Here is a 26,363-nt window from a genome sequence, read left to right on the forward strand (position 1 = left end):
GAGTGTTTGATGGGACAGTGTAGAGGGAGCTTTACTCTGTATCTAACCCATGCTGTACCTGCCCTGGGAGTGATTGATGGGACAGTGTAGATGGAGCTTTACTCTGTATCTAACCCATGCTGTTCCTGCCCTGGGAGTATTTGAATGGACAGTGTACAGGGAGCTTTACTCTGTATCTAACCCTGTGCTGTACCTGACCTTGGAATATTTGATGGGACAGTGTAGAGGGAGCTTTACTCTGTATCTAACCCGTGCTGTACCTGCCCTGGGAGTGTTTGACGGGACAGTGTAGAGGGAGCTTTACTCTGCATCTAACCCGTGCTGCACCTGCCCTGGGAGTGTTTGACGGGACAGTGTAGAGGGAGCTTTACTCTGCATCTAACCCGTGCTGTACCTGCCCTGGGAGCGTTTGATGGGACAGTGTAGAGGGAGCTTTACTTTGGATCTAACCCGCGCTGTTCCTGCCCTGGGTGTGTTTGATGGGACAGTGTCGAGGGAGTTTTACTCTGTATCTAACCCATGCTGTACCTGCCCTGGGAATGTTTGATGGGACAGTGTCAAGGGAGCTTTACTCTGTACCTAACCCGTGCTGTACTTGCCCTGGGAGTGTTTGATGGGACAGTGTAGAGGGAGCTTTACTCTGTATCTAACCCGTGCTGTACCTGCCCTGGGAGTGTTTGATGGGAAAGTGTAGAGGGAGCTTTACTCTGTATCTAACCCGTGCTGTACTTGCCCTGGGAGTGTTTGATGGGGCAGTGTAGAGGGAGCTTTACTCTGTATCTCGCCCGTGCTGTACCTGCCCTGGGAGTGTTTGATGGGACAGTGTAAAGTGTGCTTTACTCTGTAGCTAACCCGTGCTGTACCTATGTTGGGAGTGTTTGATGGGACAGTGTAGAGGGAGCTTTACTCTGTATCTAACCCGTGCTGTACCTGCCCTGGGAGTGTTTGATGGGACAGTGCAGAGGGAGCTTTACTCTGTGCCTAACCCGTGCTGTACCTGCCCTGGGAGTGTTTGATGGGACAGTGTAGAGTGAGCTTTACTCTGTATCTAACTCGTGCTGTACCTGCCCTGGGAGTGTTTGATGGGACAGTGTAGAGGGAGCTTTACTCTATGTCTAAACCATGCTGTACCTGCCCTGGGAATGTTTGATGGGACAGTGTAGAGGGAGCTTTACTCTGTATCTAACCCGTGCTGTACCTGCCATGGGAGTGTTAGATGGGACAGTGTAGAGGGAGCTTTACTCTGTATCTAACCCGTGCTGTACCTGCCCTGAGAGTGTTTAATGGGACAGTGTAGAGGGAGCTTTACTCTGTATCTAACCCATGCTGTACCTGCCCTGGGAGTGTTTGATAAGACAGTGTCGAGGGAGCTTTAATCTGTATCTAACCCCGTGCTGTACCTAACCTTGGAGTGTTTGATGGGACAGTGCAGAGGGAGCTTTACTCTGTATCTAACCCGCGCTGTTCCTGCCCTGGGTGTGTTTGATGTGACAGTGTAGAGGGAGTTTTACTCTGTATCTAACCCATGCTGTACCTGCCCTGGGAATGTTTGATGGGACAGTGCAGAGGGAGCTTTACTCTGTACCTAACCCGTGCTGTACTTGCCCTGGGAGTGTTTGATGGGACAGTGTAGAGGGAGCTTTACTCTGTATCTAACCCGTGCTGTACCTGCCCTGGGAGTGTTTGATGAGACAGTGCAGAGGGAGGTTTACTCTGTATCTAGCCCGTGCTGTACCTGCCCTGGAGTGTTTGATGGGACAGTGTAGAGGGAGCTTTACTCTGTATCTAACCCATGCTGTACCTGCCCTGGGAGTGTTTGATAAGACAGTGTCGAGGGAGCTTTAATCTGTATCTAACCCCGTGCTGTACCTAACCTTGGAGTGTTTGATGGGACAGTGTAGAGGGAGCTTTACTCTGTATCTAACCCGTGCTGTACCTGCCTTGGGAGTGTTTGACGGGACAGTGTAGAGTGAGCTTTACTCTGTATCTAACCCCTGCTGTACCTGCCCTGGGAGTGTTTGATCGGACAGTGTAGAGGGAGCTTTACTCTGTATCTAACCCATGCTGTACCTGCCCTGGGAGTGTTTGATTGGACATTGTAGAGGGAGCTTTAATCTGTATCTAACGTATGCTCCAACTGCCCTGGGAGTGTTTGATGGGACAGTGTAGAGGAAGCTTTACTCTGTATCTAACCCGTGCTGTACCTGCCCTGGGAGTGTTTGATGGGACAGTGTAGAGGGAGCTTTACTCTGCATCAAAACCGTGCTGTACCTGCCCTGAGAGTGTTTGATGGGACAGTGTAGAGGAAGCTTTACTCTGTATCTAACCCGTGCTGTACCTGCCCTGGGAGTGTTTGCTGGGACAGTGTAGAGGGAGCTTTAATCTGTATCTAACGTATGCTCTACCTGCCCTGGGAGTGTTTGATGGGACAGTGTAGAGGAAGCTTTACTCTGTATCTAACCCGTGCTGTACCTGCCCTGGGAGTGTTTGATGGGACAGTGTAGAGGGAGCTTTACTCTGCATCAAAACCGTGCTGTACCTGCCCTGGGAGTGTTTGATGGGGCAGTGTAGAGTGAGCTTTACTCTGTATCTAACCCGTGCTGTACATGCCCTGGGAGTGTTTGATGGGGCAGTGTAGAGGGAGCTTTACTCTGTATCTAGCTCGTGCTGTACCTGCCCTGGGAGTGTTTGATGGGACAGTGTAAAGGGTGCTTTACTCTGTATCTAACCCGTGCTGTACCTATGTTGGGAGTGTTGATGGGACAGTGTAGAGGGAGCTTTACTCTGTATCTAACCCGTGCTGTACCTGCCCTGGGAGTGTTTGGCGGGACAGTGCAGAGGGAGCTTTACTCTGTGTCTCACCCGTGCTGTACCTGCCCTGGGAGTGTTTGATGGGACAGTGTAGAGGGAGCTTTACTCTATATTTAACTTGTGCTGTACCTGCCCTGGCAATGTCTGATGGGACAGTGTAAAGGGACCTTTACTCTGTGTCTAACCCGTTCTGTACCTGCCCTGGGAGTGTTTGATGGGACAGTGTAGAGGGAGCTTTACTCTGTATCTAGCCCGTGCTGTACCTATGCTGGGAGTGTTTGATGGGACAGTATAAAGGGAGCTTTACTCTGTATCTAACCCGTGCTGTACCTATGCTGGGAGTATTGATGGGACAGTGTAGAGGGAGCTTTTCTCTGTATCTAACCCGTGCTGCACCTGCCCTGGGAGTCTTTCATGGGACAGTGTAGAGGGAGCTTTACTCTGTATCTAACCCGTGCTGTACCTGCCCTGGGAGTTTTTGATGGGACAGTGTAGCGGGAGCTTTACTCTGTGTCTAACCCGTGCTGTAACTGCCATGGGAATGTTTGATGGGACACTGTAGAGGGAGCTTTACTCTGTATCTAACCGGTGCTGTACCTGCCATGGGAGTGTTTGATGGGACAGTGTAGAGGGAGCTTTACTCTGTATCTAACCCATGCTGTACCTGCCCTGAGAGTGTTTAATGGGACAGTGTAGAGGGAGCTTTACTCTGTATCTAACGTATGCTCTACCTGCCCTGGGAGTGTTTGATGGGACAGTGTAGAGGGAGCTTTACTCTGTATCTAACCCGTGCTGTACCTGCCGTGGGAGTGTTTGATGGGACAGTGTAGAGGGAGCTTTACTCTGTATCTAACCCATGCTGTACCTGCCCTGGGAGTGATTGATGGGACAGTGTAGATGGAGCTTTACTCTGTATCTAACCCATGCTGTTCCTGCCCTGGGAGTATTTGAATGGACAGTGTACAGGGAGCTTTACTCTGTATCTAACCCTGTGCTGTACCTGACCTTGGAATATTTGATGGGACAGTGTAGAGGGAGCTTTACTCTGTATCTAACCCGTGCTGTACCTGCCCTGGGAGTGTTTGACGGGACAGTGTAGAGGGAGCTTTACTCTGCATCTAACCCGTGCTGCACCTGCCCTGGGAGTGTTTGACGGGACAGTGTAGAGGGAGCTTTACTCTGCATCTAACCCGTGCTGTACCTGCCCTGGGAGCGTTTGATGGGACAGTGTAGAGGGAGCTTTACTTTGGATCTAACCCGCGCTGTTCCTGCCCTGGGTGTGTTTGATGGGACAGTGTCGAGGGAGTTTTACTCTGTATCTAACCCATGCTGTACCTGCCCTGGGAATGTTTGATGGGACAGTGTCAAGGGAGCTTTACTCTGTACCTAACCCGTGCTGTACTTGCCCTGGGAGTGTTTGATGGGACAGTGTAGAGGGAGCTTTACTCTGTATCTAACCCGTGCTGTACCTGCCCTGGGAGTGTTTGATGGGAAAGTGTAGAGGGAGCTTTACTCTGTATCTAACCCGTGCTGTACTTGCCCTGGGAGTGTTTGATGGGGCAGTGTAGAGGGAGCTTTACTCTGTATCTCGCCCGTGCTGTACCTGCCCTGGGAGTGTTTGATGGGACAGTGTAAAGTGTGCTTTACTCTGTAGCTAACCCGTGCTGTACCTATGTTGGGAGTGTTTGATGGGACAGTGTAGAGGGAGCTTTACTCTGTATCTAACCCGTGCTGTACCTGCCCTGGGAGTGTTTGATGGGACAGTGCAGAGGGAGCTTTACTCTGTGCCTAACCCGTGCTGTACCTGCCCTGGGAGTGTTTGATGGGACAGTGTAGAGTGAGCTTTACTCTGTATCTAACTCGTGCTGTACCTGCCCTGGGAGTGTTTGATGGGACAGTGTAGAGGGAGCTTTACTCTATGTCTAAACCATGCTGTACCTGCCCTGGGAATGTTTGATGGGACAGTGTAGAGGGAGCTTTACTCTGTATCTAACCCGTGCTGTACCTGCCATGGGAGTGTTAGATGGGACAGTGTAGAGGGAGCTTTACTCTGTATCTAACCCGTGCTGTACCTGCCCTGAGAGTGTTTAATGGGACAGTGTAGAGGGAGCTTTACTCTGTATCTAACCCATGCTGTACCTGCCCTGGGAGTGTTTGATAAGACAGTGTCGAGGGAGCTTTAATCTGTATCTAACCCCGTGCTGTACCTAACCTTGGAGTGTTTGATGGGACAGTGCAGAGGGAGCTTTACTCTGTATCTAACCCGCGCTGTTCCTGCCCTGGGTGTGTTTGATGTGACAGTGTAGAGGGAGTTTTACTCTGTATCTAACCCATGCTGTACCTGCCCTGGGAATGTTTGATGGGACAGTGCAGAGGGAGCTTTACTCTGTACCTAACCCGTGCTGTACTTGCCCTGGGAGTGTTTGATGGGACAGTGTAGAGGGAGCTTTACTCTGTATCTAACCCGTGCTGTACCTGCCCTGGGAGTGTTTGATGAGACAGTGCAGAGGGAGGTTTACTCTGTATCTAGCCCGTGCTGTACCTGCCCTGGGAGTGTTTGATGGGACAGTGTAGAGGGAGCTTTACTCTGTATCTAACCCATGCTGTACCTGCCCTGGGAGTGTTTGATAAGACAGTGTCGAGGGAGCTTTAATCTGTATCTAACCCCGTGCTGTACCTAACCTTGGAGTGTTTGATGGGACAGTGTAGAGGGAGCTTTACTCTGTATCTAACCCGTGCTGTACCTGCCTTGGGAGTGTTTGACGGGACAGTGTAGAGTGAGCTTTACTCTGTATCTAACCCCTGCTGTACCTGCCCTGGGAGTGTTTGATCGGACAGTGTAGAGGGAGCTTTACTCTGTATCTAACCCATGCTGTACCTGCCCTGGGAGTGTTTGATTGGACATTGTAGAGGGAGCTTTAATCTGTATCTAACGTATGCTCCAACTGCCCTGGGAGTGTTTGATGGGACAGTGTAGAGGAAGCTTTACTCTGTATCTAACCCGTGCTGTACCTGCCCTGGGAGTGTTTGATGGGACAGTGTAGAGGGAGCTTTACTCTGCATCAAAACCGTGCTGTACCTGCCCTGAGAGTGTTTGATGGGACAGTGTAGAGGAAGCTTTACTCTGTATCTAACCCGTGCTGTACCTGCCCTGGGAGTGTTTGCTGGGACAGTGTAGAGGGAGCTTTAATCTGTATCTAACGTATGCTCTACCTGCCCTGGGAGTGTTTGATGGGACAGTGTAGAGGAAGCTTTACTCTGTATCTAACCCGTGCTGTACCTGCCCTGGGAGTGTTTGATGGGACAGTGTAGAGGGAGCTTTACTCTGCATCAAAACCGTGCTGTACCTGCCCTGGGAGTGTTTGATGGGGCAGTGTAGAGTGAGCTTTACTCTGTATCTAACCCGTGCTGTACATGCCCTGGGAGTGTTTGATGGGGCAGTGTAGAGGGAGCTTTACTCTGTATCTAGCTCGTGCTGTACCTGCCCTGGGAGTGTTTGATGGGACAGTGTAAAGGGTGCTTTACTCTGTATCTAACCCGTGCTGTACCTATGTTGGGAGTGTTGATGGGACAGTGTAGAGGGAGCTTTACTCTGTATCTAACCCGTGCTGTACCTGCCCTGGGAGTGTTTGGCGGGACAGTGCAGAGGGAGCTTTACTCTGTGTCTCACCCGTGCTGTACCTGCCCTGGGAGTGTTTGATGGGACAGTGTAGAGGGAGCTTTACTCTATATTTAACTTGTGCTGTACCTGCCCTGGCAATGTCTGATGGGACAGTGTAAAGGGACCTTTACTCTGTGTCTAACCCGTTCTGTACCTGCCCTGGGAGTGTTTGATGGGACAGTGTAGAGGGAGCTTTACTCTGTATCTAGCCCGTGCTGTACCTATGCTGGGAGTGTTTGATGGGACAGTATAAAGGGAGCTTTACTCTGTATCTAACCCGTGCTGTACCTATGCTGGGAGTATTGATGGGACAGTGTAGAGGGAGCTTTTCTCTGTATCTAACCCGTGCTGCACCTGCCCTGGGAGTCTTTCATGGGACAGTGTAGAGGGAGCTTTACTCTGTATCTAACCCGTGCTGTACCTGCCCTGGGAGTTTTTGATGGGACAGTGTAGCGGGAGCTTTACTCTGTGTCTAACCCGTGCTGTAACTGCCATGGGAATGTTTGATGGGACACTGTAGAGGGAGCTTTACTCTGTATCTAACCGGTGCTGTACCTGCCATGGGAGTGTTTGATGGGACAGTGTAGAGGGAGCTTTACTCTGTATCTAACCCATGCTGTACCTGCCCTGAGAGTGTTTAATGGGACAGTGTAGAGGGAGCTTTACTCTGTATCTAACGTATGCTCTACCTGCCCTGGGAGTGTTTGATGGGACAGTGTAGAGGGAGCTTTACTCTGTATCGAACCCGTGCTGTACCTGCCGTGGGAGTGTTTGATGGCACAGTGTAGAGGGAGCTTTACTCTGTATCTAACCCGTGCTGTACCTGCCCTGAGAGTGTTTGATGGGACAGTGTAGAGGAAGCTTTACTCTGTATCTAACCCGTGCTGTACCTGCCCTGGGAGTGTTTGATTTGACAGTGTAGAGGGAGCTTTACTCTGCATCAAAACCGTGCTGTACCTGCCCTGGGAGTGTTTGATTGGGCAGTGTAGAGGGAGCTTTACTCTGTATCTGACCCGTGCTGTTCCTGCCCTGGGAGTGTTTGATGGGACAGTGTAGAGGGAGTTTTGCTCTGTATCTAACTCATGCTGTACCTGCCCTGGGAATGTTTGATGGGACAGTGTAGAGGGAGCTTTACTCTGTATCTAACCCGTGCTGTACTTGCCCTGGGAGTGTTTGATGGGACAGTGTAGAGGGAGCTTTTCTCTGTAGCTAACCCGTGCTGTACCTGCCCTGGGAGTGTTTGATGGGGCAGTGTAGAGGGAGCTTTACTCTGTATCTAAGCCCGTGCTGTACCTGCCCTGGGATTGTTTGATGGGACAGTGTAGAGGGAGCTTTACTCTGTATCTAGCCCGTGCTGTACCTATGCTGGGAGTGTTTGATGGGACAGTGTAAAGGTAGCTTTACTCTGTATCTAACCCGTGCTGTACCTATGCTGGGAGTATTGATGGGACAGTGTAGAGGGAGCTTTACTCTGTATCTAACCCCGTGCTGTACCTGCCCTGGGAGTGTTTGGTGGGACAGTGTAGAGGGAGCTTTATTCTGTTTCTAACCCATGCTGTACCTGCCCTAGGAGTGTTTGCTGGGACAGTGTAGTGGGAGCTTTACTCTGCATCTAACGCGTGCTATATCTGCCCTGGGACTGTTTGATTGGACAGTGTAGAGGGAGCTTTACTCTATATCTAACCCCGTGCTGTACCTGCCTCGGGAGTGTTTGATGGGACAGTGTAGAGGTAGCTTTACTTTGTATCTAACCCGTGTTGTACCTGCCCTGAGAGTGTCTGATGGGACAGTGTAGAGGGAGCTTTACTCCGTATCCAACCCCTGCTGTACCTGCCCTGGGAGTGTTTGATGGGTCAGTGTAGAGGGAGCTTTACTCTGTATCCAACCTGTGCTGTACCTGCCCTGGGAGTGTTTGATGGGACAGTGTAGCAGGAGCTTTACTCTGTGTCTAACCCGTGCTGCACCTGCCCTGGGAGTGTTTGATGGGACAGTGTAGAGGGAGCTTTACTGTGTCTAACCCGTGCTGTACCTGCCCTGGGAGTGTTTGATGGGACAGTGCAGAGGGAGCTTTACTCTGTATCTAACCCGTGCTGTACCTGCCCTGGGAGTGTTTGATGGGACAGTGTAGCGGGAGCTTTACACTGTGTCTAACCCGTGCTGTAACTGCCCTGGAAGTGTTTGATGGGACAGTGTAGAGGGAGCTTTGCTCTGTATCTAACTCATTCTGTACCTGCCCTGGGAGTGTTTGATGGGACAGTGTAGAGGGAGCTTTACTCTGTATCTAACCGATGCTGTACGTGCCCTGGGAATGTTTGATGGGACAGTGTAGAGGGAGCTTTACTCTGTACCTAACCCGTGCTGTACTTGCCCTGGGAGTGTTTGATGGGACAGTGTAGAGGCAGCTTTACTCTGTGATATACCTATCAATTCATCCAATGAAAAGCGACGAGTTAAGGAAGTAACTATAGGTTTTTATTGGCTAAATAACAGAGCCCACCCTCGTGGGTGATCGGATCCAACAAGGAGGAATACCAGCCAGTCGACCACCTTTATACCTGGGCAGGTAGGTGGAGCCATGGGCGGAGTCAGCAGTGTTCAGCCCAGGTATAACAGCGTGACAAGAGGCGACCTCGTATACTGATACAACAGTGTGAACAGTGATAACGATATAACAGTGATAACTATAGTGTAACGATAGTGAACGACAAAAGTGGTTTACCACACTCTGTATCTAACCCGTGCTGCACCTGCCCTGGGAGTGTTTGATGGGACAGTGTAGAGGGAGCTTTACTCTGTATCTAACCCGTGCTGTACCTGCCCTGGGAGTGTTTGATGAGACAGTGCAGAGGGAGCTTTACTCTGTATCTAGCCCGTGCTGTACCTGCCCTGGGAGTGTTTGATGGGACAGTGTAGAGGGAGCTTTACTCTGTATCCAACCCCTGCTGTACCTGCCCTGGGAGTGTTTGATCGGACAGTGTAGAGGGAGCTTTACTCTGTATCTAACCCATGCTGTACCTGCCCTGGGAGTGTTTGATGGGACAGTGTAGCGGGAGCTTTACTCTGTGTCTAACCCGTGCTGTACCTGCCCTGGGAGTGTTTGATGGGACAGTGTCGAGGGAGCTTTACTCTGTATCTAACCCATGCTGTACCTGCCCTGGGAGTGTTTGACGGGACAATGTAGAGTGAGCTTTACTCTGTATCTAACCCGTGCTGTACCTGCCCTGGGAGTGTTTGATGGGGCAGTGTAGAGGGAGCTTTACTTTGTATCTAGCCCGTGCTGTACCTGCCCTGGGAGTGTTTGATGGGACAGTGTAAAGGGTGCTTTACTCTGTATCTAACCCGTGCTGTACCTATGTTGGGAGTGTTGATGGGACAGTGTAGAGGGAGCTTTACTCTGTATCTAACCCGTGCTGTACCTGCCATGGGAGTGTTTGATGGGACAGTGTTGAGGGAGCTTTACTCTGTATCTAACCCATGCTGCACCTGCCCTGAGAGTGTTTAATGGGACAGTGCAGAGGGAGCTTTACTCTGAATCTAACCCATGCTGTACCTGCCCTGGGAGTGTTTGATGGGACATTGTCGAGGGAGCTTTAATCTTTATCTAACGTATGCTCTACCTGCCCTGGGAGTGTTTGATGGGACAGTGTAGACGGAGCTTTACTCTGTATCGAACCTGTGCTGCACCTGCCCTGGGAGTGTTTGATGGGACAGTGTACAGGGAGCTTTACTCTGCATCAAAACCGTGCTGTACCTGCCCTGGGAGTGTTTGATGGGGCAGTGTAGAGGGAGCTTTACTCTGTATCTAACCCGTGCTGTACTTGCCCTGGGAGTGTTTGATGGGACAGTGTAGAGGGAGCTTTTCTCTGTAGCTAACCCGTGCTGTACCTGCCCTGGGAGTGTTTGATGGGGCAGTGTAGAGGGAGCTTTACTCTGTATCTAACCCCGTGCTGTACCTGCCCTGGGATTGTTTGATGGGACAGTGTAGAGGGAGCTTTACTCTGTATCTAGCCCGTGCTGTACCTATGCTGGGAGTGTTTGATGGGACAGTGTAAAGGTAGCTTTACTCTGTATCTAACCCGTGCTGTACCTATGCTGGGAGTATTGATGGGACAGTGTAGAGGGAGCTTTACTCTGTATCTAACCCCGTGCTGTACCTGCCCTGGGAGTGTTTGGTGGGACAGTGTAGAGGGAGCTTTATTCTGTTTCTAACCCATGCTGTACCTGCCCTAGGAGTGTTTGCTGGGACAGTGTAGTGGGAGCTTTACTCTGCATCTAACGCGTGCTATATCTGCCCTGGGACTGTTTGATTGGACAGTGTAGAGGGAGCTTTACTCTATATCTAACCCCGTGCTGTACCTGCCTCGGGAGTGTTTGATGGGACAGTGTAGAGGTAGCTTTACTTTGTATCTAACCCGTGTTGTACCTGCCCTGAGAGTGTCTGATGGGACAGTGTAGAGGGAGCTTTACTCCGTATCCAACCCCTGCTGTACCTGCCCTGGGAGTGTTTGATGGGTCAGTGTAGAGGGAGCTTTACTCTGTATCTAACCTGTGCTGTACCTGCCCTGGGAGTGTTTGATGGGACAGTGTAGCAGGAGCTTTACTCTGTGTCTAACCCGTGCTGCACCTGCCCTGGGAGTGTTTGATGGGACAGTGTAGAGGGAGCTTTACTGTGTCTAACCCGTGCTGTACCTGCCCTGGGAGTGTTTGATGGGACAGTGCAGAGGGAGCTTTACTCTGTATCTAACCCGTGCTGTACCTGCCCTGGGAGTGTTTGATGGGACAGTGTAGCGGTAGCTTTACACTGTGTCTAACCCGTGCTGTAACTGCCCTGGAAGTGTTTGATGGGACAGTGTAGAGGGAGCTTTGCTCTGTATCTAACTCATTCTGTACCTGCCCTGGGAGTGTTTGATGGGACAGTGTAGAGGGAGCTTTACTCTGTATCTAACCGATGCTGTACGTGCCCTGGGAATGTTTGATGGGACAGTGTAGAGGGAGCTTTACTCTGTACCTAACCCGTGCTGTACTTGCCCTGGGAGTGTTTGATGGGACAGTGTAGAGGCAGCTTTACTCTGTGATATACCTATCAATTCATCCAATGAAAAGCGACGAGTTAAGGAAGTAACTATAGGTTTTTATTGGCTAAATAACAGAGCCCACCCTCGTGGGTGATCGGATCCAACAAGGAGGAATACCAGCCAGTCGACCACCTTTATACTTGGGCAGGTAGGTGGAGCCATGGGCGGAGTCAGCAGTGTTCAGCCCAGGTATAACAGCGTGACAAGAGGCGACCTCGTATACTGATACAACAGTGTGAACAGTGATAACGATATAACAGTGATAACTATAGTGTAACGATAGTGAACGACAAAAGTGGTTTACCACACTCTGTATCTAACCCGTGCTGCACCTGCCCTGGGAGTGTTTGATGGGACAGTGTAGAGGGAGCTTTACTCTGTATCTAACCCGTGCTGTACCTGCTCTGGGAGTGTTTGATGAGACAGTGCAGAGGGAGCTTTACTCTGTATCTAGCCCGTGCTGTACCTGCCCTGGGAGTGTTTGATGGGACAGTGTAGAGGGAGCTTTACTCTGTATCCAACCCCTGCTGTACCTGCCCTGGGAGTGTTTGATCGGACAGTGTAGAGGGAGCTTTACTCTGTATCTAACCCATGCTGTACCTGCCCTGGGAGTGTTTGATGGGACAGTGTAGCGGGAGCTTTACTCTGTGTCTAACCCGTGCTGTACCTGCCCTGGGAGTGTTTGATGGGACAGTGTCGAGGGAGCTTTACTCTGTATCTAACCCATGCTGTACCTGCCCTGGGAGTGTTTGACGGGACAATGTAGAGTGAGCTTTACTCTGTATCTAACCCGTGCTGTACCTGCCCTGGGAGTGTTTGATGGGGCAGTGTAGAGGGAGCTTTACTTTGTATCTAGCCCGTGCTGTACCTGCCCTGGGAGTGTTTGATGGGACAGTGTAAAGGGTGCTTTACTCTGTATCTAACCCGTGCTGTACCTATGTTGGGAGTGTTGATGGGACAGTGTAGAGGGAGCTTTACTCTGTATCTAACCCGTGCTGTACCTGCCATGGGAGTGTTTGATGGGACAGTGTTGAGGGAGCTTTACTCTGTATCTAACCCATGCTGCACCTGCCCTGAGAGTGTTTAATGGGACAGTGCAGAGGGAGCTTTACTCTGAATCTAACCCATGCTGTACCTGCCCTGGGAGTGTTTGATGGGACATTGTCGAGGGAGCTTTAATCTTTATCTAACGTATGCTCTACCTGCCCTGGGAGTGTTTGATGGGACAGTGTAGACGGAGCTTTACTCTGTATCGAACCTGTGCTGCACCTGCCCTGGGAGTGTTTGATGGGACAGTGTACAGGGAGCTTTACTCTGCATCAAAACCGTGCTGTACCTGCCCTGGGAGTGTTTGATGGGGCAGTGTAGAGGGAGCTTTACTCTGTATCTAACCCGTGCTGTACTTGCCCTGGGAGTGTTTGATGGGACAGTGTAGAGGGAGCTTTTCTCTGTAGCTAACCCGTGCTGTACCTGCCCTGGGAGTGTTTGATGGGGCAGTGTAGAGGGAGCTTTACTCTGTATCTAACCCCGTGCTGTACCTGCCCTGGGATTGTTTGATGGGACAGTGTAGAGGGAGCTTTACTCTGTATCTAGCCCGTGCTGTACCTATGCTGGGAGTGTTTGATGGGACAGTGTAAAGGTAGCTTTACTCTGTATCTAACCCGTGCTGTACCTATGCTGGGAGTATTGATGGGACAGTGTAGAGGGAGCTTTACTCTGTATCTAACCCCGTGCTGTACCTGCCCTGGGAGTGTTTGGTGGGACAGTGTAGAGGGAGCTTTATTCTGTTTCTAACCCATGCTGTACCTGCCCTAGGAGTGTTTGCTGGGACAGTGTAGTGGGAGCTTTACTCTGCATCTAACGCGTGCTATATCTGCCCTGGGACTGTTTGATTGGACAGTGTAGAGGGAGCTTTACTCTATATCTAACCCCGTGCTGTACCTGCCTCGGGAGTGTTTGATGGGACAGTGTAGAGGTAGCTTTACTTTGTATCTAACCCGTGTTGTACCTGCCCTGAGAGTGTCTGATGGGACAGTGTAGAGGGAGCTTTACTCCGTATCCAACCCCTGCTGTACCTGCCCTGGGAGTGTTTGATGGGTCAGTGTAGAGGGAGCTTTACTCTGTATCTAACCTGTGCTGTACCTGCCCTGGGAGTGTTTGATGGGACAGTGTAGCAGGAGCTTTACTCTGTGTCTAACCCGTGCTGCACCTGCCCTGGGAGTGTTTGATGGGACAGTGTAGAGGGAGCTTTACTGTGTCTAACCCGTGCTGTACCTGCCCTGGGAGTGTTTGATGGGACAGTGCAGAGGGAGCTTTACTCTGTATCTAACCCGTGCTGTACCTGCCCTGGGAGTGTTTGATGGGACAGTGTAGCGGGAGCTTTACACTGTGTCTAACCCGTGCTGTAACTGCCCTGGAAGTGTTTGATGGGACAGTGTAGAGGGAGCTTTGCTCTGTATCTAACTCATTCTGTACCTGCCCTGGGAGTGTTTGATGGGACAGTGTAGAGGGAGCTTTACTCTGTATCTAACCGATGCTGTACGTGCCCTGGGAATGTTTGATGGGACAGTGTAGAGGGAGCTTTACTCTGTACCTAACCCGTGCTGTACTTGCCCTGGGAGTGTTTGATGGGACAGTGTAGAGGCAGCTTTACTCTGTGATATACCTATCAATTCATCCAATGAAAAGCGACGAGTTAAGGAAGTAACTATAGGTTTTTATTGGCTAAATAACAGAGCCCACCCTCGTGGGTGATCGGATCCAACAAGGAGGAATACCAGCCAGTCGACCACCTTTATACCTGGGCAGGTAGGTGGAGCCATGGGCGGAGTCAGCAGTGTTCAGCCCAGGTATAACAGCGTGACAAGAGGCGACCTCGTATACTGACACAACAGTGTGAACAGTGATAACGATATAACAGTGATAACTATAGTGTAACGATAGTGAACGACAAAAGTGGTTTACCACACTCTGTATCTAACCCGTGCTGCACCTGCCCTGGGAGTGTTTGATGGGACAGTGTAGAGGGAGCTTTACTCTGTATCTAACCCGTGCTGTACCTGCCCTGGGAGTGTTTGATGAGACAGTGCAGAGGGAGCTTTACTCTGTATCTAGCCCGTGCTGTACCTGCCCTGGGAGTGTTTGATGGGACAGTGTAGAGGGAGCTTTACTCTGTATCCAACCCCTGCTGTACCTGCCCTGGGAGTGTTTGATCGGACAGTGTAGAGGGAGCTTTACTCTGTATCTAACCCATGCTGTACCTGCCCTGGGAGTGTTTGATGGGACAGTGTAGCGGGAGCTTTACTCTGTGTCTAACCCGTGCTGTACCTGCCCTGGGAGTGTTTGATGGGACAGTGTCGAGGGAGCTTTACTCTGTATCTAACCCATGCTGTACCTGCCCTGGGAGTGTTTGACGGGACAATGTAGAGTGAGCTTTACTCTGTATCTAACCCGTGCTGTACCTGCCCTGGGAGTGTTTGATGGGGCAGTGTAGAGGGAGCTTTACTTTGTATCTAGCCCGTGCTGTACCTGCCCTGGGAGTGTTTGATGGGACAGTGTAAAGGGTGCTTTACTCTGTATCTAACCCGTGCTGTACCTATGTTGGGAGTGTTGATGGGACAGTGTAGAGGGAGCTTTACTCTGTATCTAACCCGTGCTGTACCTGCCATGGGAGTGTTTGATGGGACAGTGTTGAGGGAGCTTTACTCTGTATCTAACCCATGCTGCACCTGCCCTGAGAGTGTTTAATGGGACAGTGCAGAGGGAGCTTTACTCTGAATCTAACCCATGCTGTACCTGCCCTGGGAGTGTTTGATGGGACATTGTCGAGGGAGCTTTAATCTTTATCGAACGTATGCTCTACCTGCCCTGGGAGTGTTTGATGGGACAGTGTAGACGGAGCTTTACTCTGTATCGAACCTGTGCTGCACCTGCCCTGGGAGTGTTTGATGGGACAGTGTACAGGGAGCTTTACTCTGCATCAAAACCGTGCTGTACCTGCCCTGGGAGTGTTTGATGGGGCAGTGTAGAGGGAGCTTTACTCTGTATCTAACCCGTGCTGTTCCTGCCCAGGGAGTGTTTGATGGGACAGTGTAGAGGGAGTTTTACTCTGTATCTAACTCATGCTGTACCTGCCCTGGGAATGTTTGATGGGACAGTGTAGAGGGAGCTTTACTCTGTATCTAACCCGTGCTGTACTTGCCCTGGGAGTGTTTGATGGGACAGTGTAGAGGAAGCTTTTCTCTGTAGCTAACCCGTGCTGTACCTGCCCTGGGAGTGTTTGATGGGACAGTGTAGAAGGAGCTTTACTCTGTATCTAGCCTGTGCTGTACCTGCCCTGGGAGTGTTTGATGGGACAGTGTAGAGGGAGCTTTACTCTGTATCCAACCCCTGCTGTACCTCCCCTGGGAGTGTTTGATGGGACAGTGTAGAGGGAGCTTTACTCTGTATCTCACCCATGCTGTACCTGCCCTGGGAGTGTTTGATGGGACAGTGTAACGGGAGCTTTACTCTGTGTCTAACCCGTGCTGTACCTGCCCTGGGAGTGGTTGATGGGACAGTGTAGAGGGAGCTTTACTCTGTATCTAACCCATGCTGTACCTGCCCTGGGAGTGTTTGATGGGACAGTGTAGAGTGAGCTTTACTCTGTATCTAACCCGTGCTGTACCTGCCCTGGGAGTGTTTGATGGGGCAGTGTAGAGGGAGCTTTACTCTATATTTAACTTGTGCTGTACCTGCCCTGGGAATCTCTGATGGGACAGTGTAAAGGGAGCTTTACTCTGTATCTAACCCGTGCTGTACCTATGCTGGGAGTGTTTGATGGGACAGTGTAGAGGGAGCTTTACTCTGTGTCTAACCCGTGTTGTACCTGCCCTGGGAGTGTTTGATGGGACAGTGTAGAGGGCGCTTTACTCTGTATCTAACCCGTGCTGTACCTGCCCTGGGAATGATTGATGGGACAGTGTAGAGGGAGCTTTACTCTGTATCTAACCCATGCTGTACCTGCCCTGGGAGTGTTTGACGGGACAGTGTAGAGTGAGCTTTACTCTGTATCCAACCCGTGCTGTACCTGCCCTGGGAGTGTTTGATGGGGCAGTGTAGAGGGAGCTTTACTCTGTATCTAGCCCGTGCTGTACCTGCCCTGGGAGTGTTTGATTGGACAGTGTAGAGGGAGCTTTACTCTATATTTAACTTGTGCTGTACCTGCCCTGGGAATGTCTGATGGGACAGTGCAAAGGGAGCTTTACTCTGTATCTAACCCGTGCTGTACTTATGCTGGGAGTGTTTGATGGGACAGTGTAGAGGGAGCTTTACTCTGTGTCTAACCCGTGCTGTACCTGCCCTGGGAGTGTTTGATGGGACAGTGTCGAGGGAGCTTTACTCTGTATCTAACCCCGTGCGAGACATGCCCTGGGAGTGTTTGGTGGGACAGCGTAGAGGGAGCTTTACTCTGTTTCTAACCCATGCTGTACCTGCCCTGGGAGTGTTTGCTGGGACAGTGTAAAGGAAGCTTTACTCTGTATCTAACGCGTGCTATACCTGCCCTGGGACTGTTTGATGGGACAGTGTAGAGGGAGCTTTACTCTATATCTAACCCCGTGCTGTACCTGCCTCGGGAGGGTTTGATGGGACAGTGTAGAGGTAGCTTTACTTTGTATCTAACCCGTGCTGTACCTGCCCTGAGAGTGTCTGATGGGACAGTGTCGAGGGAGCTGTACTCTGCATCTAACCCGTGCTGTACCTGCCCTGGGAGTGTTTGATGAGACAGTGCAGAGGGAGTTTTACACTGTATCTAGCCCGTGCTGTACCTGCCCTGGGAGTGTTTGAAGGGACAGTGTAGAGGGAGCTTTACTCTGTATCTAACCGGTGCTGTACCTATGCTGGGAGTATTGATGGGACAGTGTAGAGGGAGCTTTACTCTGTATCTAACCCGTGCTGTACCTGCCCTGGGAGTGTTTAATGGGACAGTGTAGAGGGAGCTTTACTCTGTATCTAACCGGTGCTGTAGCTGCCCTGGGAGTGTTGGACGGGACAGTGTTGAGGGAGCTTTACTGTGTATCTAACCCGTGCTGTACCTGCCCTGGGAGTGTTTGGTGGGACAGTGTAGAGGGAGCTTTACTCTGTTTCTAACCCATGCTGTACCTGTCCTGGGAGTGTTTGCTGGGACAGTGTAAAGGAAGCTTTACTCTGTATCTAACGCGTGCTATACCTGCCCTGGGACTGTTTGATGGGACAGTGTAGAGGGAGCTTTACTCTATATCTAACCCCGTGCTGTACCTGCCTCGGGAGTGTTTGATGGGACAGTGTAGAGGTAGCTTTACTTTGTATCTAACCCGTGCTGTACCTGCCCTGAGAGTGTCTGATGGGACAGTGTAGAGGGAGCTTTACTCTGCATCTTACCCGTGCTGTACCTGCCCTGGGAGTGTTTGATGAGACAGTACAGAGGGAGCTTTACTCTGTATCTAACCCGTGCTGTACCTGCCCTGGGAGTGTTTGATGGGACAGTGTAGCAGGAGCTTTACTCTGTGTCTAACCCGTGCTGTATCTGCCCTGGGAGTGTTTGATGGGACAGTGTAGCAGCAGCTTTACTCTGTATCTAACCCGTGCTGTACCTGCCCTGGGTGTGTTTGATGGGACAGTGCAGAGGGAGCTTTACTCTGTATCTAACCCGTGCTGTACCTGCCCTGGGCGTGTTTGATGGGACAGTGTATCGGGAGCTTTACTCTGTATCTAACCCGTGCTGTACCTGCCCTGAGAGTGTTTGATGGGACAGTGTAGAGGGAGCTTTACTCTGTATGTAACCCGTGCTGTACCTGCCCTGAGAGTGTTTGATGGGACAGTATAGAGGGAGCTTTACTCTGTATCTAACCCATGCTGTACCTGCCCTAGGAGTGTTTGATGGGACATTGTAGAGGTGGCTTTACTCTGTATCTAACGCGTGCTGTACCAGCCCTGGGAGTGTTTGATGGGACAGTTTCGAGGGAGCTTTACTCTGTATCGAACCCGTGCTGTACCAGCCCTGGGAGTGTTTGATGGGACAGTGTAGAGGGAGCTTTACTCTGTATCGAACCCGTGCTGCACCTGCCCTGGGAGTGTTTGATGGGACAGTGTCGAGGGAGCTTTAATGTGTATCTAACCCCGTGCTGTACCTAACCTTGGAGTGTTTGATGGGACAGTGCAGAGGGTGCTTTACTCGGTATCTAACCCGTGCTGTACCTGCCCTGGGAGTGTTTGACGGGATAGTGTAGAGTGAGCTTTACTCTGTATCTAACCCGTGCTGTACCTGCCCTGGGAGTGTTTGATGGGACAGTGTAGAGGGAGCTTCACTCTGTATGTAACCCGTGCTGCACCTGCCCTGAGAGTGTTTGATGGGACAGTATAGAGGGAGCTTTACTCTGTATCTAACCCATGCTGTACCTGCACTGGGAGTGTTTGATGGGACATTGTAGAGGTGGCTTTACTCTGTATCTAACCCGTGCTGTACCTGCCCTGGGAATGTTTGATGAGACAGTGCAGAGGGAGCTTTCCTCTGTATCTAACCCGTGCTGTACCTGCCCTGGGAGTGTTTGATGGGACAGTGTAAAGGGAGCTTTACTCTGTATCTAACCCGTGATGTACCTGCCCTGCGAGTGTTTGACGGGACAGTGTCGAGGGAGCTTTACTCTGTATCTAACCCCGTGCTGTACCAGCCCTGGGAGTGTTTGACGGGACAGTGTAGAGGGAGCTTTACTCTGTATCTAACCCGTGCTGTACCTGCCCTGGGAGATTTTGATGAGACAGTGTTGAGGGAGCTTTACTCTGTATCTAACCCATGCTGGACATGCCCTGGAAGTGTTTGATGGGACAGTGTAGAGGGAGCTTTAGTCTGTATCTAACCCGTGCTGTACCTGCCGTGGGAGTGTTTGATGAGACAGTGTAGAGGGAGCTTTAATGTGTATCTAACCCCGTGCTGTACCAAACCTTGGAGTGTTTGATGGGACAGTGCAGAGGGTGCTTTACTCGGTATCTAACCCGTGCTGTACCTGCCCTGGGAGTGTTTGACGGGATAGTGTAGAGTGAGCTTTACTCTGTATCTAACCCGTGCTGTACCTGCCCTGGGAGTGTTTGATGGGACAGTGCAGAGGGAGCTTCACTCTGTATGTAACCCGTGCTGCACCTGCCCTGAGAGTGTTTGATGGGACAGTATAGAGGGAGCTTTACTCTGTATCTAACCCATGCTGTACCTGCACTGGGAGTGTTTGATGGGACATTGTAGAGGTGGCTTTACTCTGTATCTAACCCGTGCTGTACCTGCCCTGGGAATGTTTGATGAGACAGTGCAGAGGGAGCTTTCCTCTGTATCTAACCCGTGCTGTACCTGCCCTGGGAGTGTTTGATGGGACAGTGTAAAGGGAGCTTTACTCTGTATCTAACCCGTGATGTACCTGCCCTGCGAGTGTTTGACGGGACAGTGTAGAGGGAGCTTTACTCTGTATCTAACCCCGTGCTGTACCAGCCCTGGGAGTGTTTGACGGGACAGTGTAGAGGGAGCTTTAGTCTGTATCTAACCCGTGCTGTACCTGCCGTGGGAGTGTTTGATGAGACAGTGTAGAGGGAGCTTTACTCTGTATCTAACCCGTGCTGTACCTGCCCTGGAAGTGTTTGATGAGACAGTGTAGAGGGAGCTTTACTCTGTATCTAACCCATGCTGTACCTGCCCTGGGAGTGTTTGATGGGACAGTGTAGAGGGAGCTTTACTCTGTATCTAACCCGTGCTGCACCTGACCTTGGAGTGTTTGACGGGACAGTGTAGAGGGAGCTTTACTCTGTATCTAACCCCGTGCTGTACCAGGCCTGGGAGTGTTTGACAGGACAGTGTAGAGGGAGCTTTACTCTGTATCTAACCCGTGCTGTACCTGCCCTGGGAGATTTTGATGAGACAGTGTTGAGGGAGCTTTACTCTGTATCTAACCCATGCTGGACCTGCCCTGGAAGTGTTTGATGGGACAGTGTAGAGGGAGCTTTAGTCTGTATCTAACCCGTGCTGTACCTGCCGTGGGAGTGTTTGATGAGACAGTGTAGAGGGAGCTTTACTCTGTATCTAACCCGTGCTGTACCTGCCCTGGAAGTGTTTGATGAGACAGTGTAGAGGGAGCTTTACTCTGTATCTAACCCATGCTGTACCTGCCCTGGGAGTGTTTGATGGGACAGTGTAGAGGGAGCTTTACTCTGTATCTAACCCGTGCTGCACCTGACCTTGGAGTGTTTGACGGGACAGTGTAGAGGGAGCTTTTCTCTGTATCTAACCCGTGCTGGACTTGCCCTGGGAGTGTTTGATGGGACAGTGTCGAGGGAGCTTTACTCTGTATCCAACCCGTGCTGCACCTGCCCTTGGTACAGCTGCACAGTAAAGTGGATGGGGTTCTGCAGAGGGTTCTGCTGTGGTTGTGGGCTGAGGTGGCAATTTTGCATTATGACTCGCACGAAAAGCCTGACACTTCGTTCACGCACGTGCGACGGATGATCAGGGATTCGTTCTGGGCTGTTCTGAGCAATTGGGCAGTTTTCCTCCAGTCTTTTGATGCAGGGCCCTTATTGCCAGCTGCCAAAGTTAATCGCATCAGCCTGAGCTGGGGTGAGAGGTGAAAGGGCAACGTTCTGGGTCTTGTTCTGTGAGGAGGAATCTAACTTGGAGTGTTTGCTTGTTTTAGGTGAGGGAAAACTGAATTGTCAGATCAGCCAGAAAGAATTGATCATCGTCGCAGTGGTGAACGAAAGTGTCAGGTTTTCGTGCGAGTATAAATGCAAAATTGCACCTCAGCCCACAACCACAGCAGAACCTCCTGCAGAACCCATCCCATTTACTGTGCAGCTGTACAAGGGCAATCGCCAAAATATTGTAGCTAAGTATTCGGGCGCTGACATTGTGCCCATTTTCACCAAGGGATTGGTACTAACTGTGCTGGGCACCGAGTACAACGGGATGTACTACTGCCTCGGAGAGTCTGAATCCTCCGACAACACAGGGGCAGGAACGTTGCTGCAAGTGCGGGGTAAGTAAGGAATCCATTGACAGAGTGAGGAACAGTGAGTCCCGGCGATACCCCACTCGCTGTTATACCCCACTCCCTGTTATACCCACTCCCTGTTAGACCCCACTCCCTGTTATACCCACTCCCTGTTTTACCCCACTCCCTGTTATACCCCCACTCCCTGTTATACCCCCACTCCCTGTTATACCCCCACTCCCTGTTATACCCCACTCCCTGTTATACCCCCACTCCCTGTTATACCCCCACTCCCTGTTATACCCCCACTCCCTGTTATACCCCCACTCCCTGTTATACCCCACTCCCTGTTATACCCCCACTCCCTGTTATACCCCACTCCCTGTTATACCCCACTCCCTGTTATTCCCACTCCCTGTTATTCCCACTCCCTGTTATTCCCACTCCCTGTTATTCCCACTCCCTGTTCTACCCCACTCCCTGTTATACCCCACTCCCTGTTATACCCCACTCCCTGTTATACCCACTCCCTGTTATACCCCACTCCCTGTTATACCCACTCCCTGTTATACCCACTCCCTGTTATACCCCACTCCCTGTTATACCCACTCCCTGTTATACCCACTCCCTGTTATACCCCACTCCCTGTTATACCCCACTCCCTGTTATACCCCACTCCCTGTTATACCCCACTCCCTGTTGTACCCCACTCCCTGTTGTACCCCACTCCCTGTTGTACCCCACTCCCTGTTGTACCCCACTCCCTGTTGTACCCCACTTCCTGTTGTACCCCACTTCCTGTTGTACCCCACTCCCTGTTGTACCCCACTCCCTGTTGTACCCCACTCCCTGTTGTACCCCACTCCCTGTTGTACCCCACTTCCTGTTATACCCCCACTCCCTGTTATACCCCCACTCCCTGTTATACCCCCACTCCCTGTTATACCCCACTCCCTGTTATACCCCACTCCCTGTTATACCCCACTCCCTGTTATTCCCACTCCCTGTTATTCCCACTCCCTGTTATTCCCACTCCCTGTTATTCCCACTCCCTGTTATACCCCACTCCCTGTTATACCCACTCCCTGTTATACCCACTCCCTGTTATTCCCACTCCCTGTTATACCCACTCCGTTATACCCCACTCCGTTATATCCCACTCCCTGTTATACCCCACTCCCTGTTATACCCCACTCCCTGTTATACCCCACTCCCTGTTAGACCCCACTCCCTGTTATAGCCCACCCCCTGTTATACCCCACTCCCTGTTATATCCACTCCCTGTTATACCCCACTCCCTGTTATACCCCACCCCCTGTTATACCCACCCCCTGTTATACCCACCCCCTGTTATACCCACCCCCTGTTATACCCCACTCCCTGTTATACCCCACTCCCTGTTATACCCCACTCCCTGTTATACCCACTCCCTGTTATACCCACTCCCTGTTATACCCCACTCCCTGTTATACCCCACTCCCTGTTATACCCCACTCCCTGTTATACCCACTCCCTGTTATACCCACTCCCTGTTATACCCCACTCCCTGTTATACCCACTCCCTGTTATACCCACTCCCTGTTATACCCACTCCCTGTTATACCCCACTCCCTGTTATACCCCACTCCCTGTTATACCCCACTCCCTGTTATACCCCACTCCCTGTTATACCCCACTCCCTGTTATACCCCACTCCCTGTTGTACCCCACTCCCTGTTGTACCCCACTCCGTTATATCCCACTCCCTGTTATACCCCACTCCCTGTTATACCCCACTCCCTGTTATACCCCACTCCCTGTTAGACCCCACTCCCTGTTATAGCCCACCCCCTGTTATACCCCACTCCCTGTTATATCCACTCCCTGTTATACCCCACTCCCTGTTATACCCCACCCCCTGTTATACCCACCCCCTGTTATACCCACCCCCTGTTATACCCACCCCCTGTTATACCCCACTCCCTGTTATACCCACTCCCTGTTATACCCACTCCCTGTTATACCCACTCCCTGTTATACCCCACTCCCTGTTATACCCCACTCCCTGTTATACCCCACTCCCTGTTATACCCCACTCCCTGTTATTCCCACCCCCTGTTATACCCCCGCTCCCTGTTATACCCCACTCCTTGTTATACCCACTCCCTGTTATACCCCACTCCCTGTTATACCCACTCCCTGTTATACCCCACTCCCTGTTATACCCCACTCCCTGTTATACCCCACTCCCTGTTATACCCACTCCCTGTTATACCCCACTCCCTGTTATACCCCACTCCCTGTTATACCCCACTCCCTGTTATCCCCACTCCCTGTTATACCCCACTCCCTGTTATACCCCACTCCCTGTTATACCCACCCCCTGTTATACCCCACTCCCTGTTATACCCCACTCCCTGTTATACCCACTCCCTGTTATACCCACTCCCTGTTATACCCACTCCCTGTTATACCCACTCCCTGTTATACCCACTCCCTGTTATACCCCACTCCCTGTTATACCCCACTCCCTGTTATACCCACTCCCTGTTATACCCCACTCCCTGTTATACCCACTCCCTGTTATACCCACTCCCTGTTATACCCACTCCCTGTTATACCCACTCCCTGTTATACCCACCCCCTGTTATACCCACTCCCTGTTATACCCACTCCCTGTTATACCCACTCCCTGTTATACCCCACTCCCTGTTATACCCCACTCCCTGTTATACCCCACTCCCTGTTATACCCCACTCCCTGTTATACCCCACTCCCTGTTATACCCCACTCCCTGTTATACCCCACCCCCTGTTATACCCCACTCCCTGTTATACCCGCTCCCTGTTATACCCGCTCCCTGTTATACCCGCTCCCTGTTATACCCGCTCCCTGTTATACCCCACTCCCTGTTATACCCCACTCCCTGTTATACCCACTCCCTGTTATACCCCACTCCCTGTTATACCCCACTCCCTGTTATACCCCACTCCCTGTTATACCCCACTCCCTGTTATACCCACTCCCTGTTATACCCACTCCCTGTTATACCCACTCCCTGTTATACCCACTCCCTGTTATACCCCACTCCCTGTTATACCCCACTCCCTGTTATACCCCACTCCCTGTTGTACCCCACTCCCTGTTATACCCACTCCCTGTTATACCCACTCCCTGTTATACCCCACTCCCTGTTGTACCCCACTCCCTGTTATACCCCACTCCCTGTTATACCCACTCCCTGTTATACCCACTCCCTGTTATACCCCACTCCCTGTTATACAGCACCACACACATTACCTACATATATGCACACACACACACACCTATAGAATCACTCCCCCTCTCCACACACACACTCACCCCTGCACACACATTCAGAGTGACGCAATCTCTTTCTCACACACACATAGTCCGTTCGTACAGTAACAAAGTGTTGGACAGTCTCCTTCTCCCTTGTGTGCTGCCTGTTGGTAAAGGCACTACCTGACGAGGCAATAAACTGGAGGGATTTCCTGAGTTCCAAAGTTCTCTAGATTCAGGAAACATCCCTTTAGGTTGGAAAATTGTGCATGTCACTCCGCTTTTTAACAATGGTGAGAGTGGGAAACCAGGGAATTATAGAGCAGTTAGCCTAACATCTGTTGTCAGGAAAATGCTTGCGTCTATAATCAAGGATAGGGTGACTGAGCACCTCGAAAAGAGAGCCAGCATAGATTTGTGAAAGCCAGGCCATGCCTGATAAATCTGATTGAATTTTTTGAAGAGGTGACTAAAGTAGTGGACAGGGGAATGTCTATGGATGTTATTTATATGGACTTCCAGAAGGCATTTGATAAAGCCCCTCCTAAGAGACTGTTATCTAAGGTAGAAGCCCATGGAATTGAGGGCAAATTATTGACCTGGTTAGGAAATTGGCTGAGTGGCAGGAGACAGGCAGTAGGGATAATGGGCAGGTACTCAAATTGGCAGGAGGTGACTAGTGGTGTCCCGCAGGCATCTGTGTTGGGGCCTCAACTATTAACAATATTTATTAACGACTTAGATGATGGCATAGAAAGTCATATATCCAAATTACCGATGACACAAAGATAGGCGGCATTGTGGGCAGTGTAGATGGAAACATAAAATTACAAAGGGATATTGACAGATTAAGTGAATGGGCAAAATGGTGGCAAATGGATTTCAATGTAAGCAAATGTGAGGTCATCCACTTTGGACTTAAAAAGGATAGAACAGGGTACTTTCTAAATGGTGAAAAGCTAAAAACAGTGGATGTCCAAAGAGACTTGGGGGGGTCCAGGTACATCGATCATTAAAACGTCATGAACAGGTACAGAAAATAATCAAAAAGGCTAATGGGATGTTGGCCTTTATATCTAGAGGACTGGAATACAAGGGGGTAGAAGTTATGCTGCAGCTGTACAAAGCCCTGGTTAGACCACACCTGGAGCACTGTGAGCAGTTCTGGGCACCACACCTTAGGAAGGATATATTGGCCTTGGAGGGAGTGCAGCGTAGGTTTACCAGAATGATACCCGGACTTCAAGGGTTAAATTACGAGGAGAGATTACACAAACTAGGGTTGTATTCCCCAGAATTTAGAAGATTCTGGGGTGATTGATCGAAGTTTTCAGGATATTAAGGGGAACAGATAGGGTAGATAGGGAGAAACTATTTCCGCTGGTTGGGAAGTCTAGGACTAGGGGGGCATAGTCTAAAAATTAGAGCCAGACCTTTCAGGAGTGAAATTAGGAAACACTTCTACACACAAAGGGTGGTAGAAGTTTGGAACTCTCTTCTGTAAACGACAATCGATGCTAGGGGTCAATTGTTAATTTTAAATCCGAG

At 50.8% G+C, this 26,363-nt stretch overlaps 1 protein-coding gene across 1 annotated transcript in view; it reads left to right on the forward strand.

Annotated features, from left to right (window-relative positions):
* Positions 1 to 26,363, forward strand: part of LOC147098764 (uncharacterized) — a 115,146-nt gene that overhangs the window by 35,606 nt on the left and 53,177 nt on the right. Inside the window, exon 2 of the mRNA XM_085969434.1 lies at positions 21,237 to 21,578. Within this exon, the coding sequence (XP_085825560.1) occupies positions 21,237 to 21,578 (342 nt within the window). The remainder of the gene's footprint in view (positions 1 to 21,236; positions 21,579 to 26,363) is intronic.

Source organism: Somniosus microcephalus, chromosome 28 (assembly GCF_052327205.1).
Source record: "Somniosus microcephalus isolate GS21.2 chromosome 28, FLI_Smic_1.0, whole genome shotgun sequence".
Classification (NCBI taxonomy): Eukaryota; Metazoa; Chordata; class Chondrichthyes; order Squaliformes; family Somniosidae; genus Somniosus; species Somniosus microcephalus.